General features: G+C 52.5%; 1 protein-coding gene across 3 annotated transcripts; it reads left to right on the top strand.

The window, feature by feature from the left end:
* Positions 1 to 22: 22 nt before the first annotated feature.
* On the top strand, positions 23 to 11,917 carry Vps9d1 (VPS9 domain containing 1). 3 transcript variants are annotated; one of them, XM_021631212.2, is made up of 15 exons: positions 23 to 239; positions 1,509 to 1,584; positions 3,043 to 3,135; positions 3,223 to 3,385; positions 5,168 to 5,279; positions 5,368 to 5,430; positions 5,919 to 5,971; positions 6,076 to 6,163; positions 6,301 to 6,386; positions 7,067 to 7,551; positions 8,140 to 8,269; positions 8,521 to 8,726; positions 8,985 to 9,081; positions 9,665 to 9,769; positions 10,402 to 11,917. In XM_021631212.2, exons 1-15 carry the CDS (start codon positions 141 to 143, stop codon positions 10,493 to 10,495), a joined length of 1,950 nt encoding a protein of 649 aa, XP_021486887.1. In that variant the 5' UTR covers positions 23 to 140; the 3' UTR covers positions 10,496 to 11,917. The 3 variants fall into 3 exon arrangements, 2 of the variants coding, with proteins under 2 accessions (XP_021486887.1, XP_021486888.1); XM_021631213.2 differs by having other exon boundaries at positions 76 to 239; positions 3,046 to 3,135; XR_009594508.1 differs by lacking the exon at positions 10,402 to 11,917 and having other exon boundaries at positions 76 to 239; positions 8,521 to 8,751; positions 9,665 to 9,681.
* The last annotated feature ends 2,857 nt before the right edge of the window (positions 11,918 to 14,774 follow it).

The raw sequence follows: 14,774 nt of genomic DNA on the forward strand, positions 1-14,774 counted from the left end.
CGGGGCGGGGCCGACGGAAGTGAGTCTGGGTCCCTTCCGGCAGTGTGCGGCTCCCTCAGCTTCCTCAGCCGTGCACTCCAGGTTCCGGCTTGGAAGCGTCCGCCCCGCCCCTGCCGCCGCGGCGTCCCCCGCCCGGCGCCATGGCCGCTGCGGCCGGGGATGGCGCGGCGAAGCCACTGCAAAGCGCTATGAAACTGGCCAACAAGGCCATCGAGCTAGACACCAGCAACCGGCCCCGGGTGAGGCTGGGAGGGGCGCGGCAGCGGCTCCGGGAGGCACCTGGCCCGTGGGTGGGCGAGGGCGGGCGTGCGAGGGGATCCGCGTTTCCGACGCGCGCGGAGCCTCTCGGCAGGGCGCCCGCGGCCAGGGGACCTGGGACAGCTCACCTTGCCCTTGGCCTCAGGTGTACCTGCTTAATGAGTACGTGTGAAATAGAGCGAAGGTTGATGTTTGTAAAGGACCTGTGCAGCAACCCTCCAAGATGTAGATGACAGATGTGTGCGCGCGCGTGTGTGTGTGTGTGTGTGTGTGTGTGTTCTTGACAGAGTCTGTGTAAACTTAATCTAGACAAGACTGACTGTTGGCTCATTCTTGATGCTGCTGTTTGCAGTTGCCTTCAAAGGTCACTTGTAAAGGCAGGCAGGCAGACACAGAAGGGGTGTGGCCTGTCACAGAGCACGAATGCTAATTAAAAGGATGGCAACCTGGTGGTAAAGCCTGCCGGGCCAGCCTGGGCTACTACTATTGGAAAAGAAGAGTCAGTGTTTGTCCACTTCCACCAGCTACTTTTTTAGGGGATCAGGTGTTCCCCACAAAACCAAAATCCTACCTGAAGCCCATTTTATTCTCATCTCTGAAGTGCTGAGTTAAAGATGGGTATTTGACAGTGAATTGAACAAAACCCATACATACCAGAGTGCAATTTGTTTTGAACTGTCGCAGAGCCCAGGGAGAGGGCAGAGAGGTCACACAGTCGAAACCTGCATCTCAGTGCTCTGGGCTCCTGTGAGCACAGGGAAATTTTATTCTGGAGTCTTGAAAATGTTATTTCTTATAACCTAAGCCAGAAAGTGAGACTGACTATCAGGAAGTATTCTCTCAGTAGACTGTCAGAAAATAGTTTCTATAAGATAGGGCAAGGGAAGGGAAAATGGTATCTACCTCTTCTGAGGCTGTTTCCCCCAGCCTCCTGATTGAAGCTCAGTTCCTTCAGTGCTGGAGAGTAGGGCAAGGAGAGGAGAGATATGTCCAGCCAGGAGCTCCTCAGTGCAAAAGTTGGAGGAAGGAATTCTCTGATTTTGTTCTCAGGTGCAAACATTTTTCCTTCAACTCTAGACAGTGGGGATACTGTATCTGTCCTGGGTGGACCATCACGAAGCCTCGGAGTCTCTCAGAAACGAGTGGGCACTATTGATGCTGTGTTTTGCACGTGGGTGTCCACCTGGCAGACACGATGCAGGCACTTCCCCCACTCGCCTGACCCCTGCTGTTCTCTTCCCTTCACACAGGAGGCGTATGTGGAATACCTGAGGAGCATCCACTACATCTCCCAAGTGTTACTCGAGGACGTGGAAAACACTACCGGTATGCCTTCAGACTTGCTACTCCTGTCATAATGGCAAACTTGTGGGTGGCTTAGCCCGGGATGGTCCCCAAAGCTGGAGATTTCCCGTTTCGTTCCAAGCTGGTCATTAGTGTTAGCATAGGATGTCATAGTGTAACTGGCGGCACTGAAGGGAAGCGCTGTGGGGTAGGTGGCAGATCAGGATTGAGGCGGGATACTGAAAAGGGGGCTGCACAAAAGTAGGGCCATTGCCGGCAGAAGTCCACCTGAAGTCCTTGAGAAGGAAGCAGAATAGTGCTTTGTACATCTTGGCTGGAGTTGAAAGGGGATTTGGGGAACCTCCCAAAGCTCCACCCAGCACTGGGAGGAGCAAAGAGCTTAAAGGAGAAACCAATCAGACTTCCTAGGAGTTGTTAGTGCCAGGGGATGTTCCAAGCAGATGATGGGCAACGTTATGTGTAAGGGAAGAAATGGAATCCCACTGTGGGGCTAGGAGTTTGTTCAGCTGGTGGAGAGTGCTTGTCTAGTGTGCTGAGGCTCTGGATTTGGTCCCTGACACAGCATAAATGAGTGTGCTTGCGAAAGTCTAAACACTTCGCATTTAGGAAGTAAAAGCAGGAGAATCGGAAGTTTAAGATCATCCTCAGCTGCACAGTGAATTTGAGGCCAGCCTGGGCTGCATGAGACCCTGTCTCAAGTTTTACAAAAAGTAGAGAATTCTGCTGTGAACATGTAAAGTCTGAGGTACAAGCAACACCCTGGATGTAGGAACACAGTTCAGGAGCCAGTGAGCTCACCTAAGTTCTGATACTCCACAGACTGAGGCATCAGGACTAGCAGGAGGAACCTTAAGGGAAGTAATATATCAGAGGATAAAAAAAAATTTTTTTTTTGAATGTCCTGCCATCTTCGGCAAAGCAAGGCTGGGTAAGGACAATTGAGGGAAATAAGGGGGCTGAATGGAGATGGAGTGAGGAGAAAATGGAGTGTTATGAGCTGTTTGTTGTAAGTGGGAGCAGGAGAGTGGGTGCAGGACTTGGCAAAGTATGAGGAGAAGATGTATGTACTGATAGAAGCAGGCCCATAGAGGGCAGGACACAGCACTGTCACCTTCGGGTCAGGAGTGGAAGGGTGGAAGTGCTCACTGACATCTTCAGGGGGCAAGTCTGTGGCACAGGCAGCTAGCAGGTGGTGGGCCAGAAAAGCCTGTAGCACCCATGCCTCTGTGCAGTAGCCACAAGGGCTGCCTGGCCAACCCCTGAGGAACTATAATTGCAAGTGAGTCCAGTGAGGCCTTACGCTGAGGTACCAGAGTCAGTGTGATGTGTGACTGCCAATCACATGCGTGTATATTGCCTTGAGCCGTGAGGCTGAGATGAATAAGGATGAGCTTGCCTAGCATTTACACTTCTTTATTCTCAGTAAGAACGAGGGTTGCTGTAGAAAGACTATAACCAGTCCCCATGTTCCTTCCCTAGAAGCAGGGGAAACAGTGCCCCCTGAGACCTCAAAGATGCTAAAGCTGGCTGAGCAGTGTCTGGAGAGGGCCCAGTCAACAGCTACCAAACTTGGTGGGTATCCAAAGAAGAGGGATCTTGGTACCTGCTTTGTGGGGTGATCCCTGGCCTCCTGACCAGGGCGCTGTGTGTGGCTTGCAGGGAAGACGTGCCTGAAGCCAGCCATCCCTGTGGCTCCTCCCGCCCCCTTGCCCGCCAGCCGTCACCGACGAGTGTGTTCAGACGAAGGAGGGAAGCTCTCTCCTTTCCTGCCTCCTGAGATCTTCCAGAAGCTGCAGGCAGCAGAATCCCAGAACTCTAAGAAGTAAGATGGACGAGGTGGGAGGTGTGCTGGGGCAGCCGGTGGGTCTGGAGGCTGAACAGAGGGAGCTTCCCTTGGGGTAGCTGGTTAGAGTCATTCCCAGAGGAGACGGACCCCTTGCCTGACTGAAGCAGATGCAAATTCTCTTAGGAAGAAAGTACCTTCATCTTTCAAAAAGTTAGTGACAAACAGAGATAGCCATATAAAAACAGAGATGATAAGGTATTGATTACAGAGGAGACCTGTGAAGATTTCAGGTAGTAACCAGGAACAGGTCATACAACATGGAGCTTTGTTTAGAAATACAAAAACATGTTTGAAAACACCTGAACAAGAAACTGTAGAGTCAGAGCTAGAAAAAAAAAAAAAGTAGAAATGAAATAAAATTACAATGCCAAAATTTGTTTTTTAAACTATTTAGGGGATCTGATGCCCTCTTCTGGCCTCCTTGAACACCAGGCACAGACATACATTCAGGCAAAACACCCATACACATAAAAATCAGTAATAATTAAAAATAAATACAAACTCTTTAGATAGTTAAGAATGTAGCTCAGTGGTAGAGTGCTTCCCTAGCATGCAAGATGGATTTGATCTCTTGTACTACCTGTAATCCTAGTACTCAGGAGGTAGAGTCAGGAGGATCATGGGTTCAAATCCACCCTCAACTACCTATTGAATTTGAGGCTAGCCAGGCCAGGGATGGTAGCATATGCCTACAATCCAAGAATTTGGAAGGTAAAGGAAGGAGAATCACAAGTCAAGGCCTGCCTTAACTATATAGTAAGTTCAAGAACAACCTGGGCTAAAAAAAAAAAAAAAAAAAAAAGGCCAAAAAAAAAGGCCAGGTGGTGGTGGCACATGCCTTTAACCCCAGCACTCAGGAGGCAGAGGCAGGTGGATCTTTGTGAGTTCAAGGCCAGCCTGCTCTACAGAGTGAGTTTCAGAACAGCCAGGGATACACAGAGAAACCCTTGCTAAAAAAAGAGAGAGAGAATGTATACACAACTGAAGAGAAAATAAAGTTAGTACGCAAAAGATAAAAAGGCAGACATCACAGAAACAAGACAGAACATAAGCTAGAAGGCCTAGCTTGTTTCTGGACATTAAAGAGCAAGAGGAAAGATAATGGAGGAGGGCACTGTTGACAGTATAACAGTAGAGACAGCTTTCTACACTAATGAAAGATGCCAAGACACGGATGCAGGAGACACAATGAACCCAGCACGGATGAATCTGGCCCTCCTTCCACATCTCCCTGAGGTACCTGCACTCTTGGCTCCCCAAGCCCCATGTGTCTGTGTGTGCTTCAGCACTGGGGCAGATGCAGACATCAACTTCAGGGTGGACTCTTCCCTTCTCAGTTCTGCCCACACCCTTTTGTCTGCTTGCTCTGCAAGCAGGGAGGTTGTGGCATGATGCCATTTTTTCACTGAATAGATGCATCTCTCCTTTGGTGGGTTGCAAATGAGTCTTGCTGTTTGGCCCCTGTAGTAGGTTCCAGGAGTCCCATTTTATTGCCACAGATATATAATTTATTTCTACAAATATCAGGTGTCCTCCTCCTGAGAATCCCCAAGTCCCGGCATTACAAACACCAGTGTTCTGGCGCCAGATCTCTGTCCTGCCTTAAACCACCCCTCTGCATCTCCTTCCTACTTCACCACCGCCTTCTTTCCTCTTGGTCTTAGAACAAGGTCTAGAGGGTATAAGGATGGTTCCTCAGGTCACTAGCACATTCCTTGGGCTTCCTGTGCATGGACAGCAGCTTGTCACTGTTTTTAGGGAGCTAACACCCCTGGAGAAGGCCTCCCTACAGAACCAGAAGCTGAGGGCCACATATGAGGCCCGGATGGCCCGTCTGGACCCCAGCCAGGCCATGCAGAAGACATCACTGGTGAGCAAGGCACAGAGAGGAACTGGACTTGTCAGAGAAGGGCCAGGGCAGTTGAGAAATGGGCCTTACTTCCTCCTTTTTTCCTTAGACTCTATCTCTCCAGCGGCAAATGATGGAGAATCTGGTGATCGCCAAAGCAAGAGAAGAAACCGCATCCTTAAGGGGAGATGGCGGTGAGGTCTTGAGCTGAGGGTAGAGAAAGGGCTGAGTAGGGAGGTGCGAGGTAGGTATGGGACTGCAAGCCTTTCCAGCACTGAGGGTGGAGAAGGGGCTGAGTAGGGAGGTGCGAGGTAGGTGTGGGACTGCAAGCCTTTCCAGCACTGAAGCAGCATCCTCTCAGGAGACGGCCTTAACACTTGCCCTGCTCCCGAGGACCTTGTCAGGCTCTGCCCTCCAGCCTCCCAGCACAAATTAGCTACTCTACCTGCTCAAGTCTGCCTTCCTGGAAACAACCCCTTCCTCAACTTTCCTCCTGGCATGTCCAGTGCTGGACTAGTCTCTAGAGGACAGAGGCAGCCTTGCCCTCCTAGACCCTTCAGGCATCAAGAGTATTGGAGAAGTACCTGGCAGATGAGGTCCAGGGCAGGGGTGGAGGCACTCAAGTCAGACACTGCTGGCCCCTTGACTCTGTTACCCCAGCTCCAGCGGAAGATGGAAGAGCGCCGCTTGCGCCTTCAAGAGGCTGCCAACAGGTGTGTCTCCTCCCTGTCTCAAGACTCAAGATGTGCTGGGATGCCTGGAGGGGCTCCCCAAACCCAGAGGTCTATCCCTGCTCCCAACCTGTCTTCCTCTGCAGGAGGTTCTGCAGTCAAGTTGCTCTGACCCCCGAAGAGCGGGAGCAGCGGGCCCTGTATGCTGCCATCCTGGAGTACGAGCAGGACCACGTGAGTCCCGCTGGTCCAGCGGAGGGAGGGCAGAGTTGGGGTCACACGGGCCTGTAGGCGTTGACTCCTTCCCATGGCCCGGGCATCCCACTGTGGAGATCCGACCATGCTTTCCTCCAAGGCCCTCTGTCCTGCAGGACTGGCCAAAGCACTGGAGAGCCAAGCTCAAGCGCAACCCAGGGGACCTGTCGGTAGTGAGCGGCCTGCTGTCCCACCTGCTCAGGTATTCAGGGAGCCCATCCCCAGCCTGGGGCCCCCTGCTGGATGGCAGGGCATGAGCTAGAAAGGAAGGAGATTAGTTAGAAAGGCTCAGTGAGGGAAAGCTGGGGGCAGAGGACTGCACAAGGACCTTTTGTGCTGATGGCTTTCATTGGCTTCCATTAGCTTCCACAGACCGGATGGATCACACTCTATCCTAAGGTATCCACTAACAGGAAATAGGAGAAGTTACTTCTCTGGAATCTTTCACAGTGTGGCAGTTTTTTATGCAGGTGATGTCATAGATGAGGGCATAGGGCCCAGGTAGGTGACTGAGGTCAGAGAATAGAAATTTAGCTCATACTTCTAAGCTTACTTAAAGAGTAGTTTGAGGTGGGGAAGTGGTAGGCACACGCCATTAACACCAGCATTCCTGAGGCAGAGACAGGCGGATCTCTGTGAGTTTGAGGACAGCCCGGTCTACAAAGTGAATTCCAGAACAGCCAGGGCTACGCAGAGAAACCCTGTCTCAAAAACCTTCCCTCCAAAAAAGTAGATTGAGGTCGTGCCCAGCCTTGAGGGTGGCTGCTATGGTACTCACTGTTTGCTCGGGTGAGAAAAATGGGTGGGCATAGCAGGTGCCCAGCTGGGTAGACTCCTCAGGGCCCGACTGCACCTTGTACCAACCTGCTCTCCTCCTTGCAGCCTTCCTGACCACCCAATCTCGCAGCTCCTGAGGAAGCTGCAGTGTGCCATCTACAGTGCGCTGTACCCTACTGTGAGCCGGGCCGCCATCAGTGCTGCGCCTGCCCCAGGCTGCTGCTCCCTGCCTCCCGAAGCCAACGGCCTCCTGGCTCCTGGGAGCCGGCGACTTCGGTCCTCCCAGAGCCTCTACTGCATGCTTTCCCCCTCAGAGCCCAGCACAGCCCCAAGACCTCTGGACGGACCTCCGTCCATACCTCCTATCCCCATACTCCACTCAGGCCCCCCAGACAGAGAGGCAGACAGCAGCCCAGCAGGGCCTTCCTCACCCCTGGTCGATGCGTCATCCCACTTGCCAGACAAGGACAGCTCTTTTGAGGACCTGGAACAGTTTTTGGCCATGTCTGAGCCGCAGACCCCCGGAGCAAAGAGAGAGCCCTTGCTGGAGTGTCTGAAGAGCACAGTGAAGGACATTCACAACGCCATTGGTGAGCCTGTGGGACCAAGCCAGGAGCTGTTCCCGCTGCATCTGCCAGCCCTCAAGTGCAACTTGCTGCCCTGGACAGCAAAGACCTCTGTCTACTCACATGCAGGAGCAAGCATTCATCCAGAAGAGCAGGATGTCCCTAGCCTACCCTAGCCCCTCAGATAGTGGGCAGAGCTAGCGTGGGAGCTCAGGGATGTGCTACCAGTCACAGCCTTTGATCACAAGGTGGCCTGGCTGTGTCTACCCCAAGGCTTCCAGACAGCGAGGAAGGCTCAAGAGCCTGGGGCCTTATTGTTCTGAAGTTCCTGGGGATTGTGTAGCTGTAGGAGCAGGTGCTTTCAGAAAGGGACCATCATCCCCTCCCTTCCACAGACTACTGGGGAGCCCAAGAAGAGCTGAGACCTGGCCCCAGGCCACACAACAGCATAGGCAAGGGAAGGGTGTGGGAGGTTGAACAAGTAGAATAGCCAGGAAGAATGAGCCCACAAGCCTCGATGTGCTTAGCTCACTTGCACAGAAGCACTTGGAGCTTCTGCGGGGTGGAGGAGGTAATAGCACATTTGCACATTCCCAACTCTGTTCCTGGCAGACAGACTGCTCTCGCTGACTCTTTTGGCCTTTGAGAGCCTGAATACGGCCACCTCCAAAGACCGCTGTCTGGCGTGCATCGAGGAGCCCTTCTTCTCCCCACTGTGGCCCCTGCTGCTGGCCCTCTACAGGTACTGCCCCAGCCTCAGCCACCATCCCCGGGAGCTGGGGTCTCCACCTCAGTCTCCTGGTGACTGGTGTGATCTGGAGGCCATCCCCAAGTGTTCCACGTCTGTTGGTGGCTGTGGAGGGACATAGGTGGAGGCTATTTAGATACCTGAGCAGCTCTCCTAGGACGAGCTCCGGAGATCCCCAGCCACAGCCCTGCTTGTCTCTGGAACAGTGGTGGCTGAGGTGGCTGAGCCTGGCTTTTCTGCTCTAGGAGTGTGCACCGTACTCGGGAGGCTGCTGTGAGCAGGAGCATGGAGCTGTACAGGAATGCACCCCCTTCAGCCCTTGGCATCCCCTCCAAGCTCCTCCCACGTGCCCCTGAGGCTCAAGCCTCCACCTACCCCTACTGCACCGCAGCCCAGGAACTGGGGCTGCTGGTTTTGGAGAGCTGCCCCCAGAAGAAGCTGGAGTGCATCGGTGCGGGGATCTGAGGGGCCCAGAGGTTTGAGAGGTGGATGGGATGTGCTTTCCCTGCCAGCCTACAGCCCGTCACTAGGCTAATACAGGGCAGTGCTCTCCACCCCAGGCCTGCGTTACCAGGAGGAGACCACTGGGTATAGGAAAGGGCATAGTTCCCCACACACTGGGCCCTTCAAGTCTTCCTGCCCTTGCTCAGCATCCTCTTTCACCCACTACCTCATCACACTCCACTGAAGCTATTTTTCTGTACCACAGTGCGGACTCTTAGGGCCATCTGCATCTGTGCAGAAGACTACTGCCGTGCCCAGGAGGCCAGGCCTGAGGCTGGAACCCAGCCCCCTGCTGCTGCCATGTAAGTCCAGAATGGAGGGATCCTGGTATGTGTTCCTGCCCTGCAGCTGGCCAGAGCGGACCCTGGTGGCCCTGCTTCACTTAGCAGCCCCAGATTACATCACCTCAGAGCAGAGCTCATTTCCCCCAAAGGCCCTGCGCTGAGACAAGGCAAGAAGGATTCCTGCCTCACAATCATGTGTTCCAGTCCATCTGGACAAGCTGCTATTGCAATGCCCTCTGACTAGGCCCAGGGATCCTAGGGATTCCGGGTCCTGGTTAACCTGGTGAGACAGAGCTGCTCTTTGAGAGAGACCTGCCTGAGGTGGGCCCCCAAGGGGCAGAGATGATTATCTGTCCGCCACCAAGCTCCCAAAAGCCTGTGAGAGCACAGCCAGCTGGAGGATCAGCAGGCACTAATATCCTCACAGCGATGCTGCTACTTGGGCCCAGTATTAAGCACGGCCAGGAGGTCTCCTGTGCTGTTTGGAGGTGGGGGTGGGGTACAGGAATTATACCCAGCCTGGCCAAGATGGCTCCAGAGAGCCAGAGCGAGTGTCCCTCTTGGCCCTAAACCCACTAACCTCCTGGCCTCTGCCCAGCAGTGGTGCTGATGACCTGCTGCCCATCCTGTCCTTTGTGGTGCTGAGGAGTGGCCTCCCCCAGCTGGTGTCAGAGTGTGCAGCCCTGGAGGAATTCACTCATGAAGGGTAGGAAGGAAGCAGGTGGCTAGGGGAAAGGGTCTCTGTGGTACGGAGCAGCTGTAGCAAGGGGGACAAAGGAGCCTCACCCCCAGACCTAAAGCACTGGGCTGTGATAGGTGTGGGAACTGTGCAGGAGGCCTGCACACCTCCATCGTTTCTACACAGCCTCTGAGATCCACCTGTGCACAGGACACTTTTTCTCCCTTTGGTTATTCAAGACAGGGTCTCTCTGTGTAGCCCTAGCTGTCCTGAGAACTCCTCTCTAGATCTAGCTAGCCTTAACTCATAGAGATCTACCTGCCTTTGCCTCAGGGTGCTAGGATTAAAGGTGTGCACCGCCCCTGCCACCACCACCCTGCATCACAGGATGCACTTATCAGCATGCCCAGTCGCCTTCAGAAGCTAGAGGGTCTCCGTTGAGCAGCCTCTGCTCAGGGAAGAGCAGTATGAAATGGCTGTGGGACCAGCACAGGGCCGGGACTGGCAATAGGGACACACATCTCCCAATCCAGCTCCCTAACAGCGTTAGCTGTGGCCACATCATTGTCCAAGAAGCTAGGGAAGATGATGCCCTCCAGAGGATGAGGCCATGCATCTGTCCTCAAAGGTGGCACGTCTGTTTTCCCACCTCCACATAGGTACCTGATTGGAGAAGAGGGCTACTGCCTGACATCACTGCAGAGCGCCCTGAGCTACGTGGAGCTTCTGTCCCGGGGACGGCTGGACAAGTAGTGGAGGCTGGACCTTACAGCCAAAGGAGCCTCAGGACCTCCCCGCTGTACTGTGTATCTGGTTTGGGGACACCAGAGGCCAGCCTGCTGTGGGGGCACTCTATAGCTCTTGCCCACCTCCCTAACCACACGTCTGTCCTGAAGGCCTAGCACAGTGCTGTTTAGCAGGACATAGCAGGCTGAGTCAGGCTTGCTCTGTCCTGCCTCTCAGACCCCATAGGAGAAATCTGGAGCTGCTATTTCTTGGGGATCCTGAAACACTGAGGGGCCTCCAGTAAACCTGGATGGCCCTGACCTGGTCTCGTGGACGCTAGGCAATCCCTACTGGAACATCAACACAGAAATGGGCACTGGGAGCCTTGCCAGGCCAGTCTAGTTTTACAATCCTCCAGTCTCCTGAGACAGCCCAAGTTTATGTGAGCCAGTTTCTTGTTAGTCAATAACAAGAGAGCTTTACCCTTACCCCAGCCGAGTGGGTGTAGGTACTGTGAGGCTGTGCTGTTTATTTATCAGGCAGCAACTGCCCTGCTTGCTTCTGCTGGCCCAGGCGCCACTGCTCATGCCTGGGACAAGAGCCTGTCTCCTGCTAAGGCCCAGAACATCCTGCTCTGGGGTGACCTTGGTTGGGGACAATGAACATTCAGGACACTGGCTAACACACACAGTTGTACAGACTCTCCGGTGTTAAGAGTCCTAGGGTCAGCACGCTGACTGTTATATGCCCCCAGGTGACGAGCAACTCAGCCTGTAATAAAGAAGTTGCACACTACGCCCATTTGACTTGCTCACTGAGCCACTGGGCGGGCAGGACTCAGGCAGCAGACACCCGTTGCCAGTCTTCGCAGAGATCACAGATGACGGCAATGAGGGGCCACAGCTCACTCCCAGACCCTCTGCACAGAAGCAGCATCTTCCCAGGGGCTATTCCCAGCAAGGAAAGTGTGAACCTCACCCTGGGATAGCAGAGGTCTGCAGGAGCTTTGGGAGGTTAGGACTGAGTCACTCCTGCAGCTCTGAGCCCAGGGCAGCCCCTGACAGTGTCCGAGGAATATTCACCCTACTCAAACCCAAAGTCCTTGTACTTCCACACATGGGGACACACAGTGATGCCCTGTGGTTCTGCTGGGGCCCTAGGATGATGTTGGCATCCAAGCACACGGAACATCTTCCAGGAAGCAAGCTGCCCCACCCAGGAAAGGAAATATCCATGACAACGGGGGTTGCTGTAAGAAAGTAGGTGGCAGCAGGTCATGGTGACACGTGGTGACACATGCTGTTAATCCCAGCACTCAGGGAGGCAGAGGCAGGCGGATCTCTGTGAGTTTGAGGCCAGCCTGGTCTACAAAGCAAGTTCAAGACAGCCAAGGCTACACAGAGAAATCCTGTCTCAAAAAACGAAAAAAAAAAAAAAAAAAAGGAAGAAGAGATAGATAGTAGGACACTAAGGGGAGGCGCAAGTCCCAGGCCACCAGAAGTAGCAGGGTTGTGGGGATCCCTGGGGTAAGGCCATATGTAGCTTTTTTATTGGGATGTATTGAACACTTGTGCTCCAAACCTGCAGGTAGTGACTTTTTTGACAAGGAAGTAGGTAGCACGCCTCCTCGAGCCTGGTAGGCTGACTCCAGAGTGCAGGCTACAAATGGTGTTAATAGAAGCCTGGGACCATGGCACCAAAAGCAGGTGCTAGGTCACATGGGACTGGGCAGGGCAACCCATCCTTGGGTTGACCTAGAGAAGAGACCTCTGTGGAGGGGAAATGGCCAGAAGCCCCTGGCAGCTTCTTCCCACCTGCATCAGGAGTAGACTGGTCGCATTGGGCGATTTCAACCCCATGTCCAGGCGCTGCTGAAGCACAAACTTGTGTCTCAGCTAGGCTGGAGAGGTGGCCCAGCAGCTAAGAGCACTTGCTCTTGCAAAGGACCAGGTTTAAATTGCCAGCACCCCCACAGCAGTCCCCAACCATCTGTAACTCAGTTTTTGGGGATCTATTATCCTCTTCTGGCCGTGAGGGCACTTCTCACATGCAGACAGAACAGCACTTCTCACATGCAGACAGAACACCCATACACATAAAAAATAAAGGTTAAATCGGGGCACAGAGGTCCATGCCTTTAATCCCAGCACTCTGGAGACAGAGGCAGGCAGAGCTCTGTGAGTTTGAGGCCAGCCTGGTCTACAAAGTGAGTTCCATGATAGCCAGGCAAAGCTGTTATACAAAGAAACCCTGTTTTGAAAAACCAAATAGACAAATAGATAAATAAATGTTAAAAAAAACAAAAAAAACGTATCTGTTGATTTGGATTCCTGGCATCGTATTCTCCCAGAGGCTCACGCTCCTGAGATGTGTGGAGACCATGGACATGTATGCCAGGTGACTACAGAACCTTCTGATATGTCAGCATACCTGCTGCAGGCCTCGGCTCTGACACGCACATCAAAGACCCATTTCACAGAGGCACAGAGCATTGTGCTTAAGTAAGTCCTGGTTCTGAGCTGCTGACCCACAGCACAGCCCTGGCACTAAGATGAGGCAGATTTGTGTTCAGGTACTGCTCGTGTGTGTGTGTGTGTGTGTGTGTGTGTGTGTGTGTAGTCATTTTTGTTCACAAACTCAGCATTCAAGATTAGCTTTGCCTGTGAATTTCTTACAATCAGAAGACATTTCAGCCAGTATTCCATTGTTCTGCTAGTCTGTACAAATTAATTTCTGTTTCTGTTTTTTGAGACAGGATTTCTTTATGTAGCACTGGAACTAGCTCTGGTTGGAAACCAAGCTGGTTTCTAACTCACAGAGATTCGCCTACTTCTACCTCTGGAGTTCTGGTATTAAAGGCGTGCACCAGAAATACCCAACTGAACCCTTTTTTTTTTTTTAATTTTTCTTTTTTAAAGACAGTCTCATGTTGGCCTCTAGCTACTTTATAGCAAAGACATCCTTGAATTTCTGATTCTCCTGCCTCCACCACTCCTCTGATTCCAGGCCTCTGCTACCATGTGGGTTTTATGTAATGTAAGTGGAACCAGGGCTTTCTACATGCTAGGCAAGCACTCTCACATCTAATCCTCAGCCCCAGCCTCCCGCATGAACCTTCCCGAGCCATTCGTCATCCGTCTCTACTGCCCACACCGTTGCTGCTGAAGACGATGTCTCAAGGGTCACCTTGTGCCATTTGAGACACTTGCTCATTCTACAAACAGCTTTCTTGGGTCGGTTTAGGCTGAGCTCTCCTCCATGAAGCTTCCTACTGAGTGTTTCTTCTAGCCTGGATTTGCTGGAAAGATTCGGTTGAACTAGAACAAAATGTATCACAGTTCCCACCGCCAATTCTGATTTCCTTGCTGCCATGCCTGGACCTTGAAGTCCAGCTTCTTTGTTTCAGCAGCACCTGGGAGGTGTCTAACCTGAACTCCTCCACTCATCCTCGTGCTTCTTGCTAATGGACGTCATGATCAAGATGGCCTTGTCCTTGTGGAGTACCAGCTCCCGACAGAGCTTTGTCATGTTGTGGTGGATGAAGGAAAAAACAAGATGTGTCTCTGGGTTAGTCTTAAGGCATTCCTAAACCATGGCTCCTCCATAGAGCAGGGAGAATAGCAATTTTCCTACTGAAAATCCTATATGGTAACAAAAAGTGGCCAAAACCAAAAATGACAAAAATAGTAACAACTACTAGGCCATGTATAAAGGAAAGAAAAGTATCAATAACCAGGCCCAGCAGGCAGCTCATGCCTATAGTCCCATACTCCAGAAGCCGAAGCCGAAGCATCAAATTCTAGGCCAGCTGAGCTACACAGAAAAAAACTCTTTAAAAAAATAGTAACCAGCATAAAAGAAGTTAAAAATCACCATCAAGAAATTGAAGTTAAAGCAATAACTACCATACACGCATTGGGTTGAGGAAAATCTTTGTAAATTGCTGTATATATGCTGGTGTGGGCAGGACACGGCTGTGGATGAACCAAGTAGACGCTCACATGCCAGGCAAGGTAAGTCTGAATGGCCCCGATCTTGCAAATCTGCCCTAGTAAAACCAAGGTCAACGGAGGGCATGCAGGGCACACTGGGAGAGCACCCGAGAAAGGTGTGTGGCAGCAGCTGCAAAGCAGACGCCCTCATTATGGACCCGAGATGGCTCGAATCCATAAGCCATCTGTATTGTCTGTGGACCTTCCAGTTTAGGTAGGTCCATGAAGAGCTTCTGTCTGCCTGCCTGTCGTCAGCTATGACAGCTTCCAGGTTGTAACTGATGACAGAGGCTGAGGACGTCTGAAGATTTGTC

This window comes from Meriones unguiculatus, chromosome 10 (assembly GCF_030254825.1).
Source record: "Meriones unguiculatus strain TT.TT164.6M chromosome 10, Bangor_MerUng_6.1, whole genome shotgun sequence".
NCBI lineage: Eukaryota > Metazoa > Chordata > Mammalia > Rodentia > Muridae > Meriones > Meriones unguiculatus.